The sequence below is a fragment of the Hyla sarda genome, chromosome 6 (assembly GCF_029499605.1).
Source record: "Hyla sarda isolate aHylSar1 chromosome 6, aHylSar1.hap1, whole genome shotgun sequence".
In the NCBI taxonomy this organism is placed as follows: Eukaryota; Metazoa; Chordata; class Amphibia; order Anura; family Hylidae; genus Hyla; species Hyla sarda.
Genome location: NC_079194.1, coordinates 111,144,826 through 111,156,669, shown reverse-complemented (window position 1 = coordinate 111,156,669; position 11,844 = coordinate 111,144,826). Strand labels below are relative to the sequence as shown.

The 11,844-nt window shown below is 42.6% G+C and overlaps 1 protein-coding gene across 2 annotated transcripts in view; it reads right to left on the bottom strand.

Moving 5' to 3' along the window:
• Positions 1-11,844, bottom strand: part of PLXNB1 (plexin B1) — a 190,807-nt gene that overhangs the window by 3,499 nt on the left and 175,464 nt on the right. For both annotated transcript variants that reach the window (XM_056524644.1, XM_056524645.1), the window contains exons 34-37: positions 4,654-4,801; positions 4,277-4,341; positions 3,490-3,565; positions 1,311-1,385 (exon numbers count right to left, since the gene is read on the bottom strand). In XM_056524644.1, the coding sequence (XP_056380619.1) occupies positions 1,311-1,385; positions 3,490-3,565; positions 4,277-4,341; positions 4,654-4,801 (364 nt within the window). The remainder of the gene's footprint in view (positions 1-1,310; positions 1,386-3,489; positions 3,566-4,276; positions 4,342-4,653; positions 4,802-11,844) is intronic.

Genomic DNA, 11,844 nt, shown 5'->3' with positions numbered 1-11,844 from the left:
CTGCAAGGGACAAAGAAAAGCTTGTTACTGACCTGAAAGGGCTGACTAAACCTATATATGGATTAAGTCATATATTTCTCAAGGTAATGAAATATGCAGCATTCAAACTTATTGTCAGAATAGGCAGTCCTTATAGCAAAATGACTAATTGTCACAGCCCTTTGTCACAATGAGAATGATTAACACTAAATTTTAAGGAATCCTCCACTTTGTGTATCCGTCAAACACTAACCCAAGGCAATGAGTAACTCAATAACTTATAACTAAATAAATAAAATCCCTTTTTTAGGTCCAAAACTTGGAAATGCTTTATTCATATATTTATTTACTGATACAAAGCTCTAAATCCCCTGAATAAGAGTAAATATGATAAAATCCTTTTTGCCTGCATCCACCACTAGGGGGAGCATAAGAGCTTCCTGCATACACTTATAATACTGAACTTCAATGTATGCAGAATACTACTGAGCTTCCCCTGAAACTGGGCAGATTTGTATAACTTAATATGTCTCTAATAGGGATTTCTGACTCTGTATCAGGAAAACAAAGCTCCGACTGATATAAGGTATTATGAAATTAGTAAAAGTAGATGTAGTAAGTAATAAAGGGGTTAACTTTACATAAGTATAAATTCAGCAGGTAACATAAGTGAAACTTCCACAAAGGGCTGCTAATATAATTCACTTATATTATTCAGGACTGCAGGCCACTAATACCTTTGTGGAACTATAACCCTTAATCTTCTCCCTGCTGAAAATCGTCGATAACAGGGAATAAGAAGTAACATTAAATTTTACAGTAAGGCTGGGTTCCCATTACATTTTCCCCCATACGGGAGCGGATACGGCAGGGGAGAGCTAAAAAACTTGCGCTCCCGTATGCCTTTCTATGCGCTCCCGTATCTAATTCATTTCAATGAGCAGACCGCAGTGAAAAGTTCGGTCGGCTAATTTTTTATCCCGTATGCGCTTTTTCCCCGCACCTAAAACCGTGGATGACCACGGTTTTAGGTCTAGTTGTAATAGCGCATACAGGGCAAAAATTAGCCGACCGAACGTTTCACTGCGGTCGGCTCATTGAAATGAATTAGATACGGGAGCGCATAGAAAGGCATACGGGAGCGCAAGGTTTTAGCTCCCCCTGCCGTATGCGCTTCCGTATGGAGGAAAACGTAATGGGAACCCAGCCTAAATAGAAGACAGATTGGTAATGTCTCTTCAAAAGATTTCTGTAGAGAGACAAATCGTGTATAACTCTCTGCTGCCATCTAATGGTACAAGGCAACGGATATATTGTATAAGGCCACTCACCTGATCATAGTACTTATTAATATACTTGTAGAGTTCATGAAGAGCCACCAATGAATTAAGTTCACCTGAGCAATTCTACATAAAAGGAATAAAAATTCAAAATATTAAAAAACTAATAAAGAAATTGATGATCTGTTATTGTGTTCTGTGCCCTTAAAGGGGCACTCCACTGGCCAGCGTTCGGAACATTTAGTTCCGAACGCTGTGTGTGCGCTGCGGAGGTAGGCCACGCCCCCTCGTGACGTCACACCACTTCAATGCAAATCTATGGGAGGGGGCATGGCAGCCACCACGCCCCCTCCCATAGACTTGCATTGAGGGGCATGTTGTGACGTCATAAAGAGGAGTCATGAAGCAGTGTGCGCACACAGCATGATCCGAACGCTGACCAGTGGAGTACCCCTTTAAGAGGTATATCCAGGAATAGAAAAACAGTTATTTTCTTCCAAAACAGCATTACACCTGCTCTCAGGTTGTGTGTGGTATTACAACTTGGCTCCATTCACTTTAAAGGGGGTACTCCGGTGGAAAACTTATTATTTTTTTTTTTTTTTATCAACTGGTGCCAGAAAGTTAAACAGATTTGTAAATTACTTCTATTTAAAAAATCTTAATCCTTCCAGTAATTATTAGCTACTGAATACTACAGAGGAAATTCTTTTCTTTTTGGAACACAGAGCTCTCTGCTGACATCTCTGTCCATTTTAAGAACTGTTCAGAATAGGAGAAAATCCCTATAGCAAACATGTGCTGCTCTGGACAGTTCCTAAAATGGACAGAGATGTCAGCAGAGAGCACTGTGCTCGTGATTCAGCAGAGAGCTCTGTGTTCCAAAAAGAAAATAATTTCCTATGTAGTATTCAGCAGCTAATAAGTACTGGAAGGATTAAGCTTTTTTTTAATAGAAGTAATTTACAAATCTGTTTAACTTTCTGGCACCAGTTGATTAAAAAAAAAAAGTTTTCCACTGGAGTACCCCTTTAATGGAACTGAGGACAGGTGTGGTGCTGTTGATGATGGATGTATAAATGTTGTATTGAAATTATTTTCTGTTATATTAATGTATTTCAATGAGCTCACCCTTATGGCAGCACCATGGCAAGCAGGGAAATAAATCCAGTTTAGACCTCACCAACCACAGGCCCCACTACCCCACTATGTTGTGACCCCAGTGAGAAATGAAACTAGAAAACTATACAAGACTTTACACAAAAGTCTTGAACGGTTGGGGTCTCAATGCTGAAACCCATACTGATCAAGGAACTAAGCTGTAGAAGTGTGCGGCATTGCTGTTCACTCCTCAGCTCATAGCGACATTTGTGTCGCTGCTCCATAGACTTATAACAAAACAGCGGGACAAAGATCGCTACAAGCCAGGGAGTGAACAGCAATGCCGCGCACTTCTCCGGCCTCCTCCTCCTCATGGCATGGGTCTAAGCACTGAGATCCTGGCGGATCAAAACTGTGGCAGTAACCATTTAAGCATAGGGGCTCCTCTATGATTACAGGCTTTGTTTTAGGTTTGCAATAAATATATCTTAATCAGATCTAAAAGGGAGTTTTCTTTCATAGATTATGGCATACCTTTTAAAGCAATGGTCTCCAAACTAAGGCCCTCAGATGTTACAAAACTACAACATCTGGAGGTACGCAGTTTGCAGACCACTGCATTAAAGGTACCACTAATGAAAATTTAACAAATAACTGTTGTGCGGTCATTTTTTTTATTTTATTCATATTTTGCAATCCAAATTTGGCGCCAAAACGCTGGAACAATTCCCTTCACTTCACGACGCATATTTGTTATTCATATGAGACAAAGCTTCCCACTCCATCAGCATAGCAGCTGTCTCTACAGCACTGGGTCTTGTGCTGGAGATGGCTGCCATAGGGACGAGGTGGGAAGTTCTGTCTCATAATTCATAATGTTCTGGCGATTAGGCGCCGAATATGAAATACACGTCAAATTGAAAAATTACTATAGTGCAGAGTGCTGCAACATAGTCATTTGTCAAGTTTTCATAAGACGGTATGCCATACGTTTTAATGGTGGGGGTCACAGCACTAGGAGTCCAGCTAATCTTCAGCCATTGAGACCTGATCCCAGAAGTGACTACAGCTTCTATAGTTACAGCCCCGATAATAATATGTCATGTGCATAAGATTAATGGACCCTTACCCTGGACAGCTCTGCTAACGCGGAATTCATCTCCTGGTCACTGGCAGAGATAGTCTGCCGGATATCAGCATAATATCTGGAAAAGTAGACAGAATGAAAGTTATAGCAAAGCATTAAAGGGGCACTCTGGTGGAAAACAAACATTTACTAATCAACTGGTGCCAGAAAGTTATACAGATTTGTAAATTACTTCTATTTAAAAATCTTAATCCTTCCAGTACTTATCAGCTGCTGTATGCTCCAGAGGAAGTTGTGAAGTTTTTCCACTCTGACCACAGTGCTCTCTGCTGACACCTCTGTTAATGTCAGGAACAGTCCAGAGTAGGAGAGGGTTGCTATGGGGATTTGCTCCAGCTCTGGACAGTTACTGACATGAAAAAGGGGTCAGCAGAGAGCACTGTGGTCTGACAGAAAAGAACTACACAACTTCCTCTATAGTATACAACAGCTGATAAGTACTGGAAGGATTAAGATTTTTTAATAGAAGTAATTTACAAATCTGAACAAAGAACATGTGTGCAGCTCACAACCAGGTGTTCGAGGTTAATGTGGCCAAAAGATCGATCCCCACCGATCAAAATTTATAATAATAAAGAAAAAATATTTGAACCACACCTCAAGAACATCACCCTACTGGCTACCCAGTGGGGTGATGTTCTTGAGGTGTGATTCAAATATTTTTTCTAATTTAGGAATCTGTTTAACTTTCTGGCACCAATAGATTTAAAAATCTACCCCTTTAAATGTCACCAAGACAAGCAAGTGAAGTGATAATCTGTGGCCTCACCTCTCCACCATCTGCTTGTACCGTGGGATGTCCCGAGCATACAGTAGCTTGTTTATGGGGGAATCCTGCAGGAAAATAGAGCAACACTATGACCACAAATAACAGTCTCCGATGCCTTGTTCTTATTACCAAGTTGCACAAAATGGCCAAGTTGCATGAAACTTTTACGCTCCCTTTTGCTTCGTTTTTGTGCAAAAGTTTTGTGCAAAGTTTTTTTTTTTTGTTTTTTTTTTTACATTTTCTGCACCAAACTGGGCTTCTGCAAACAATTTGTGTAGTTTTGCCCCTCTGGTGTGTGGAATGATACATTCCCCCTATAGTTTCTGTACCCGGCCACATGCCAGCCAGTTCAGATTTCATAGAAGTCATTTACTTACCCGACCCAGCTTATGATCAGCAAGTGTGCAAGAGTCCATGAAGGTCTGAGCAATCACAGACAACACTGCGTCCACGTTGTCGGAGGTCTGAACGTCAAATACAAACTGGGGATTTTTAATTATGTTGATCCAGAACCTTAAAGGCAAACTGACATAAAAAAAGTAATTTACCATTTTGAATTCTAGAAGTGTTTGATCTCTCAGCTTCCCATAGATAAGCCATTGTTTTCCTAAGTCATTTCTAATAGTCATGAAACACTGATCGTTTAGTTTGTGAGTCTAGCACAGAGCTAGGTGATAATCCAGGGTGTTACAACACCAAAAACAGAAGACTGAGCAGGGTTAGAGCTACACTGATCCAGAATGGCTGATCCCCTGCCTAGATGTAGAGTTAAAGGGGTATTCCAGGAAAAACATTTTTTTATATATGAACTGGTTCCAGAAAGTTAAACAGATTTGTAAATTACTTCTATTAAAAAATCTTAATCCTTTCAGTACTTATGAGCTTCTGAAGTTAAGGTTGTTCTTTTCTGTCTAAGTAATCTCTGATGACACGTGTCTCGGGAAACGCCCAGTTTTGAAGCAAATTCCCATAGCAAACCTCTTCTAAACTGGGTGGTTCCCGAGACACGTGTCATCAGAGATTACTTAGACAGAAAAGAACAACCTAAACGTCAGAAGCTCATAAGTACTGAAAGGATTAAGATTTTTTAATAGAAGTAATTTACAAATCTGTTTAACTTTCTGGAGCCAGTTGATATATATATATAAAAAAGTTTTTTCCTGGATAACCCCTTTAAATATAACAATTGTGCCTGCCTGCAGTTACACCTAGAGGGAGCTTAGAAGCTTACTGCATACTTTTCTATTATAGAATGTATTGTGTTAAAGCATACCTATACCCATACCTGCATTATGTTGTTAGGTAAACCCATCAGAGTGCTGACAAGGTGATTATAGTGGTCTCCCTGTGGTTATAGAGCCACTGAGAGCCACCGCCATGGTACACAGTCCTTACAAGGTGCTATGTGAGCTAACATGAAAGCAACAGCAGCAGCACAGTAAGGAAGAAAAAGTAGTCCAGTGGTATCAGAGTTTTGTTAAAACAACAATGACAGACAGTACAGAACAGCTTGACATGTTTCGTGGTTGCCCTCTTAGTCTCAGTCAGCTTAACCCCTTAAGGACTCAGCCCATTTTCACCTTAAGGACTCAAAACTATTTTCGTTTTTGCACTTTTGTTTTTTTCCTCCTCCCCTTCTAAATATCATAAACGTGTTCAATTTTGCACCTACAGACCCATCTAAGGGCTTGTGTTTTGCATCACCAATTGTACTTTGTAATGACATCACTTATTTTATAACATAATCTATGGTGAAACACAAAAAAATTATTTGTGGGATGATTTATAGGGACAGAACGTTGATATATACTAGATTTATAGGGACAGAACGTTGATCCAGGGATTTATTCTGATGCCATATTTGGAGTCAGGAAGGAATTTTTACCTCTAGTATGAGGGTTTTTGCCTTCCCCTGGATCAACTCAGTAGGGACTCATTAGGGTCATAGGTTGAACTTGATGGACTCTGTTTTTTTTTTCAACCTTGTTAACCAGGTTACTAAATAAAAAAACGCCATTTTGGGGGCTTACATTTCTACGCAGTGCACTTTTTGGTAAAAATGACACCATATATTTATTCTGTAGGTCCATAAGGTTACAAGGATACCCAATTTATACACATGCACCAAAATTAGTATGTTTAAAATTGTCATCTTCTGACCCCTTTTATTTTTCCGCACACAGGGCTGTATGAGGGCTAATTTTTTGCGCCATGGTCTGTAGTTTTTATCGGTACCACTTCTGTTTTGATCACTTTTTATTAATACTTTCATGGTATATAAAGTGACCACAAATGCACAATTTTAGACTTTGGTATTTATTTATGTGTACGCCATCAACCGTGCGGTTAAGCTAACCCTAAATTTTTTTTTATTCGGGTTTTATTGAAATGTAAAAAACAAGGGGTTACACATCATATAGTACGTATTACATTGCCCACCAACATCATGTTCAATTACATAAAAAGGTCAGCCGATTAAACAAATAACGAAAGAACATGCACTCGTTGGGCGCCATGAAAACATAAAAGTAGGTCTACTAGTACATCATGTCTCATCTGAATTTCACATATGTAATGAAGGTCTAACAGAAACAAAGTAAATAATGAAGACAGTGCCGTGCCGCCACCGCTGTAAATATAGAAACATAACATATGGTATCTTAAAACACCTGTGGGTCAGTCAGGCCACGGATAGAGGCCATGGAGCAGTGGGTAGTTGTTGAAGAGCAGCAGGTTCCCCATACCTTATCAAATTTAGCTGGGCAGTTTCTATGTCTATACACCACTTTAGAAAATGGAATAACAAGAGTTAACCAATTTCTTCCACTTAATGCATGTAGGGGGTCGTCAGTCCATCCAACGTACAGCTATCACCTTTCTGGCCATAAACAGGGACTCCCTGAGAAATGTATGGACATGGTGAGGCCACACCTCCTCATCCAAGATACCGAATAGACAAACAAAGGGGGTCAGCCGGGATTGGTGGGGCCACTAGGGAATTGAGCAATTGTAGGACTTCCCCCCTCCAAAAGAATGGCACATAAGAGCAATCCCAGATAAGGTACCAAAAGTCTGCCCTAGGGGCAGAGCATGTATGGCATGCATCCAAAGGCGCATGCCCCATCTGACAAAGACTGAGTGGAGTAATATAACAATAGTGTATAATATACAGTTGGATGAGCTTATTGTTGGCAGCTGGAGAAACCAATAGATGGGAGGATTGTATTTCCTCCCAAATCTCAGCGGTCATAGAAGGAATATGGAGCCTCCAGTGCCGTTCAGCAGGGAGAGGAGTCAACAAAATGTTGGCCTGGATGAGGTGGGTGTACACGATGGACACTAGGCCCCTAGGGCCCTGGGAGAGTGGTACCACAATCAGCGGGTAGGTGGAAATTGGAGGGCCACTACCTGGGAACTGAGCATTGACAGCATTGCGTGACTGAAGAAATGTATAGAACGCCTCCCTGGGGATCCCAAATGTAGTCTGGAGCTGTAAAAAGGAGCACAGGACATTATCAGTAAAGAGATGTTCCAATAAAGTAACCCTGTATCCTGTCCAGAAGTCAGAATACGGAGAACCCACGAGATGGGAGAGATGGGGATTATGCCAAAGAGGTAGGTCAGAAGGGACATCAGAATATGAGTGGATCATCTTGGTGGCCTTCCACACCTGGACAGCTAGTTTATGTAGGGGGAGCAAATCTCCCACTGGGGGACCCTCTAACAAGGGACAAAGAGAAGGGAGCTGTACAAATCTAGCCAGTGAGCATTCAGAAGTCGGCATGGGATCAGGGAACACCCAGTGTCTCAAGTACCTGAGCTGGCCTGCTAAGTAATATAGATGGACATCCGGCAGAGCAGCTCCTGACGCCAATTTAGGGCGTTGGAGAGTGGACAATTTGACCTTGTGTCTATTTGGACCCCATATAAAGGGAGCAAACAGAGAATGCAAAGTATTAAAGAAGGATTTAGGAACAGGTACAACTGAGTGCTCCAAAATATATAGACACTTTGGGAGAATAATCAATTTAATAAGATTAATGCATTCCGCCACCGCTAGAGGAAGAGAACTCCATAATCTAAACTTATCTCGTATATAGGGCAATAAAGGCAGAACATGGCAGACCACTGGCAGACCACACATTATCGAAGCCCGAGAGGACTCCAGGAGGGGTAGAAAAGCTGACTAAGACCAGTTAATACATAGGCCCAAAAATTCACCAAAACTATCAAGCAATTGTATAGAGTAAGGGAGCATCACCTCATGGCGAGACATAAATAAAACCATATCGTCTGCGCTCCTCCCTTCCTCCCAGGACATACGCGTGTAGGATGTATCCTGTCGAACAAGCCACCCCACCTGGACAGCCACCTGCACCCTTCTAATATTATCAGAAGTAGATTTGCCAGGCATAAAGCCAGATTGATCTGGATGTATAATGGACAGGATCACTTGGTTCAGGCGATTGGCCAGAACCTTAGCTATACGTTTATAATCTAGGTTCAATAATGAGATTGGGCGATAAGAGCCACAGTCAGTAGGATCCTTGTCCGGTTTCAATAGGACGACTATGGTAGCATCGTACAAGGAAGGAGGAAAAGCCCCTTCCCTAAATGCCACCGTGCACATATCCAAAAGCACAGGAAGGAGTATTTCAGAGTACCGAAGATAAACCTCCAGAGGAAGACCGTCCGGTCCAGGAGATTTACCTTTGGCCATATCAGAAATAGCATCCTGTAATTCAAGCAAAGTAAGAGGGGAATCAAGTAATCACACTGTTCCACCGAAAGAGTAGGAAAATCTATGGCATCCAGGTAGGTATTCAACTGAGCGGGACTATGAATCACCCGAGACGTGTATAGGTCAGCATAAAAGGAGGAGAACTGGCCAGCAATGTCGGAGCTGTCTATTAAAATAGAGCCGTCTAAGGCCCGAATCTTAAGGATAGGTGGTGCAACAGAATGCTGCCTAACCAAATGAGCCAACAATTTACTAGGTTGAGTAAAATTGTTTCATGAAAAACATTTTTTTCTATTAATTTTCTCAATTAAATGCATCATATATAGGCGACCCATAGAGAGCCACGCCCTTTTTATTTTCCTCAGAAGGTTCTAGAATGTACAACTCCTCCAACTCTGAACACTTGCCGGCCAGCTCCACCTCCCTCCTAGAAGTATCCCTTTTAATAAATGAGATCGTAGGCACCCATGTAGGTATGCCTTCAAAGTTTCCCACACTATATCAGGGGAGCCCTCAATCAGGTTAAGTTGCAAAAACACAGTCAATTGGTCCGGTATTCGCCAATAAGTTCCAACCAGAAGGGGTGGATCTTCCACCATCTAGAGCCCACAGAGGACATCAAGAGTCACACACATGGGGGCGTGGTCCGATATGGCTCTAGGCTCGTATGTGACCCGGTCCACCTGGGCATAACATAGAGCATTACAGAAAGTTAGGTCTATGCGTGTGAGGGCATTCCTACTAATAGTAAAACAGGAGTAGATACGGGAGCCAGGGCAGCGCAGTCGGAAAGCGTCAAGCTACCCCACCTCCTCCAAGAGTGAGGAGAGCGGAGTCTACTGGGGCCCCGAGGCCGCAGCTGAGGACTGGGTTCTAGGATTATGCCTATCTAGCAGCAGGTTAGGAACCAGATTAAAGTCTCCCATACATAACACAGAAGCAGTGGGGTAGCCAGCAGCAAACGTGATCGCTTGATGAACAATATCTAAGGTAGCCGGGGGAGGGAAATAGACAAAAAGAAATACATCGACCATGGGGGTCCTTACGGACCAGTACCGACACCCCTCAGGAAAAGGATGTGTGGAAGGTATGTTGTGACCATTGCACCCAGGAGCGACATAGTAGGTGGACCCTATCTGGAGTCATGTGTGTCTCCTGGAGAGCAATTATCTGGGGATTGAGTTTACGTAGTTGCGCAAAAACTAGTAACCTTTTCTTAGGTGACCCCAGGCCCCATACATTCCATGAAAGTACCTTTAAAAATGCCGTACCTCAATACCATTGGGGACAAGCAATATGGAATCAGCGGCAGCACACATAACAGTGGGCACAAGCAACTGAAATAAGAGAATAGTTACATAGGAGTTAGATGGCGTAATAAACATATACCAATGAGGACCTACGAACCAGAACACCTTCCTGGTAACAAAAAGGAAGGACAAGCTAATGAATAACAAGTACACTGTAAAGAACAGCACAGGGATAGGATCTCTGTGGTTCTGGCTCCATCTAGTGGGGAGAGCCCACAATGACATGTAAAAACGTACTTCACAGATAAATAAGGAGGTAAGAAATACCAAGGAAAGAAAGGGAGGGAAAAAAGTGGATACAAAGAAGAAGAGGTAGAGGAGAAGAAAAAAGCAGGGAGAAAAGAAGAGGATTAGGAGCAAGGGAAGGGAAGGCTAGGGAAGGCAAAGAGGAGTGAAAAAAGAGAAGGGAGAAGAGGTAAGGAAAGGAGAGGGGAAGGGAAACATGAAGGGAAGAAAAGGGAAGGAAAACCAAGAGAAGAAAAGGCCGGGAAGCAGTGGAGTCCAAAGGAAAATCAGGGAGAAGAATTTGCAACGAACACAGACAGCAAAGGTAACAAGGGACAAGACCAGTGAGTAGGCACATAAGATGTCTGCAGCAGGGGTATAGGCACAGTCCGGAGGGCCAAGAATGGCACCGGTGCCCTAAGCAATGACTCCAAAAGTGAAGTGGTCAAAGGATGTATAGAAAGGCACAAAATATCCAGATCACTGCATCCAGATCAGAGTCCCTGGGCACATATCTAAGGTTCAGCAGCTGAGGAGAACAGTAAGCGCAGCACACGCTGAGGAGTCCCAGTATGGCAGCCAGGTCCAGAATCAATTAGCACGGCGATGGCGTTGCAGTCAGTCATCAGCTTCCTGAGGGGTAGAAAAAAAACATGGCTCTGTCTCCATCCACTACCCGCAGTCTGGCAGGGTAAGCCATAGAGTAAGCGATCCCCTCATTGCGAAGGTCGCCTTTGACCACAGAAAATGTGGCCCTACGTCGTTGTAAATCTGGGGAGAAGTCTGGGAATATGGACACCCGGGTATTGTCTTGAAATATCTCAGGTAGTCTCCGCGCAGCATGGAGGACCAAGTCCCAGTCATTACAGTTCAGAAGTCTGGCCAGCAACGGTTGTGGTGGGGCGCCCAGAATGGGGGGCTTCGCTGGGACGCGGTGCACCCTTTCCACTGCATACGCCCTGCGTCCCCAAGGTGTTAAGACTTAGTGGGCAACCACAAAACACATCAAGCTGTTTTCTGTCTGTGACTTGGTGTATCCTTGTAATGGATGTAAAGTAAAAATTGGAAGTTTAATCCGAATTCTGATCGTGCTGGACTACTCTTTCTTCACTGGATCGTACCACAGCACATGTGGATATCCGTGCGGTCTCCAGCCTCCCACCAGAGTAGTGAGCCAATTGTTTGTTTACTTGGATTTTGCAGTTAGGAACAGGTAACCAAATAAATGGGCTTAAACTCATACCAAGGAATGAACCACTAGCCCAGCGTTAAATATAAATATATGAGCATTA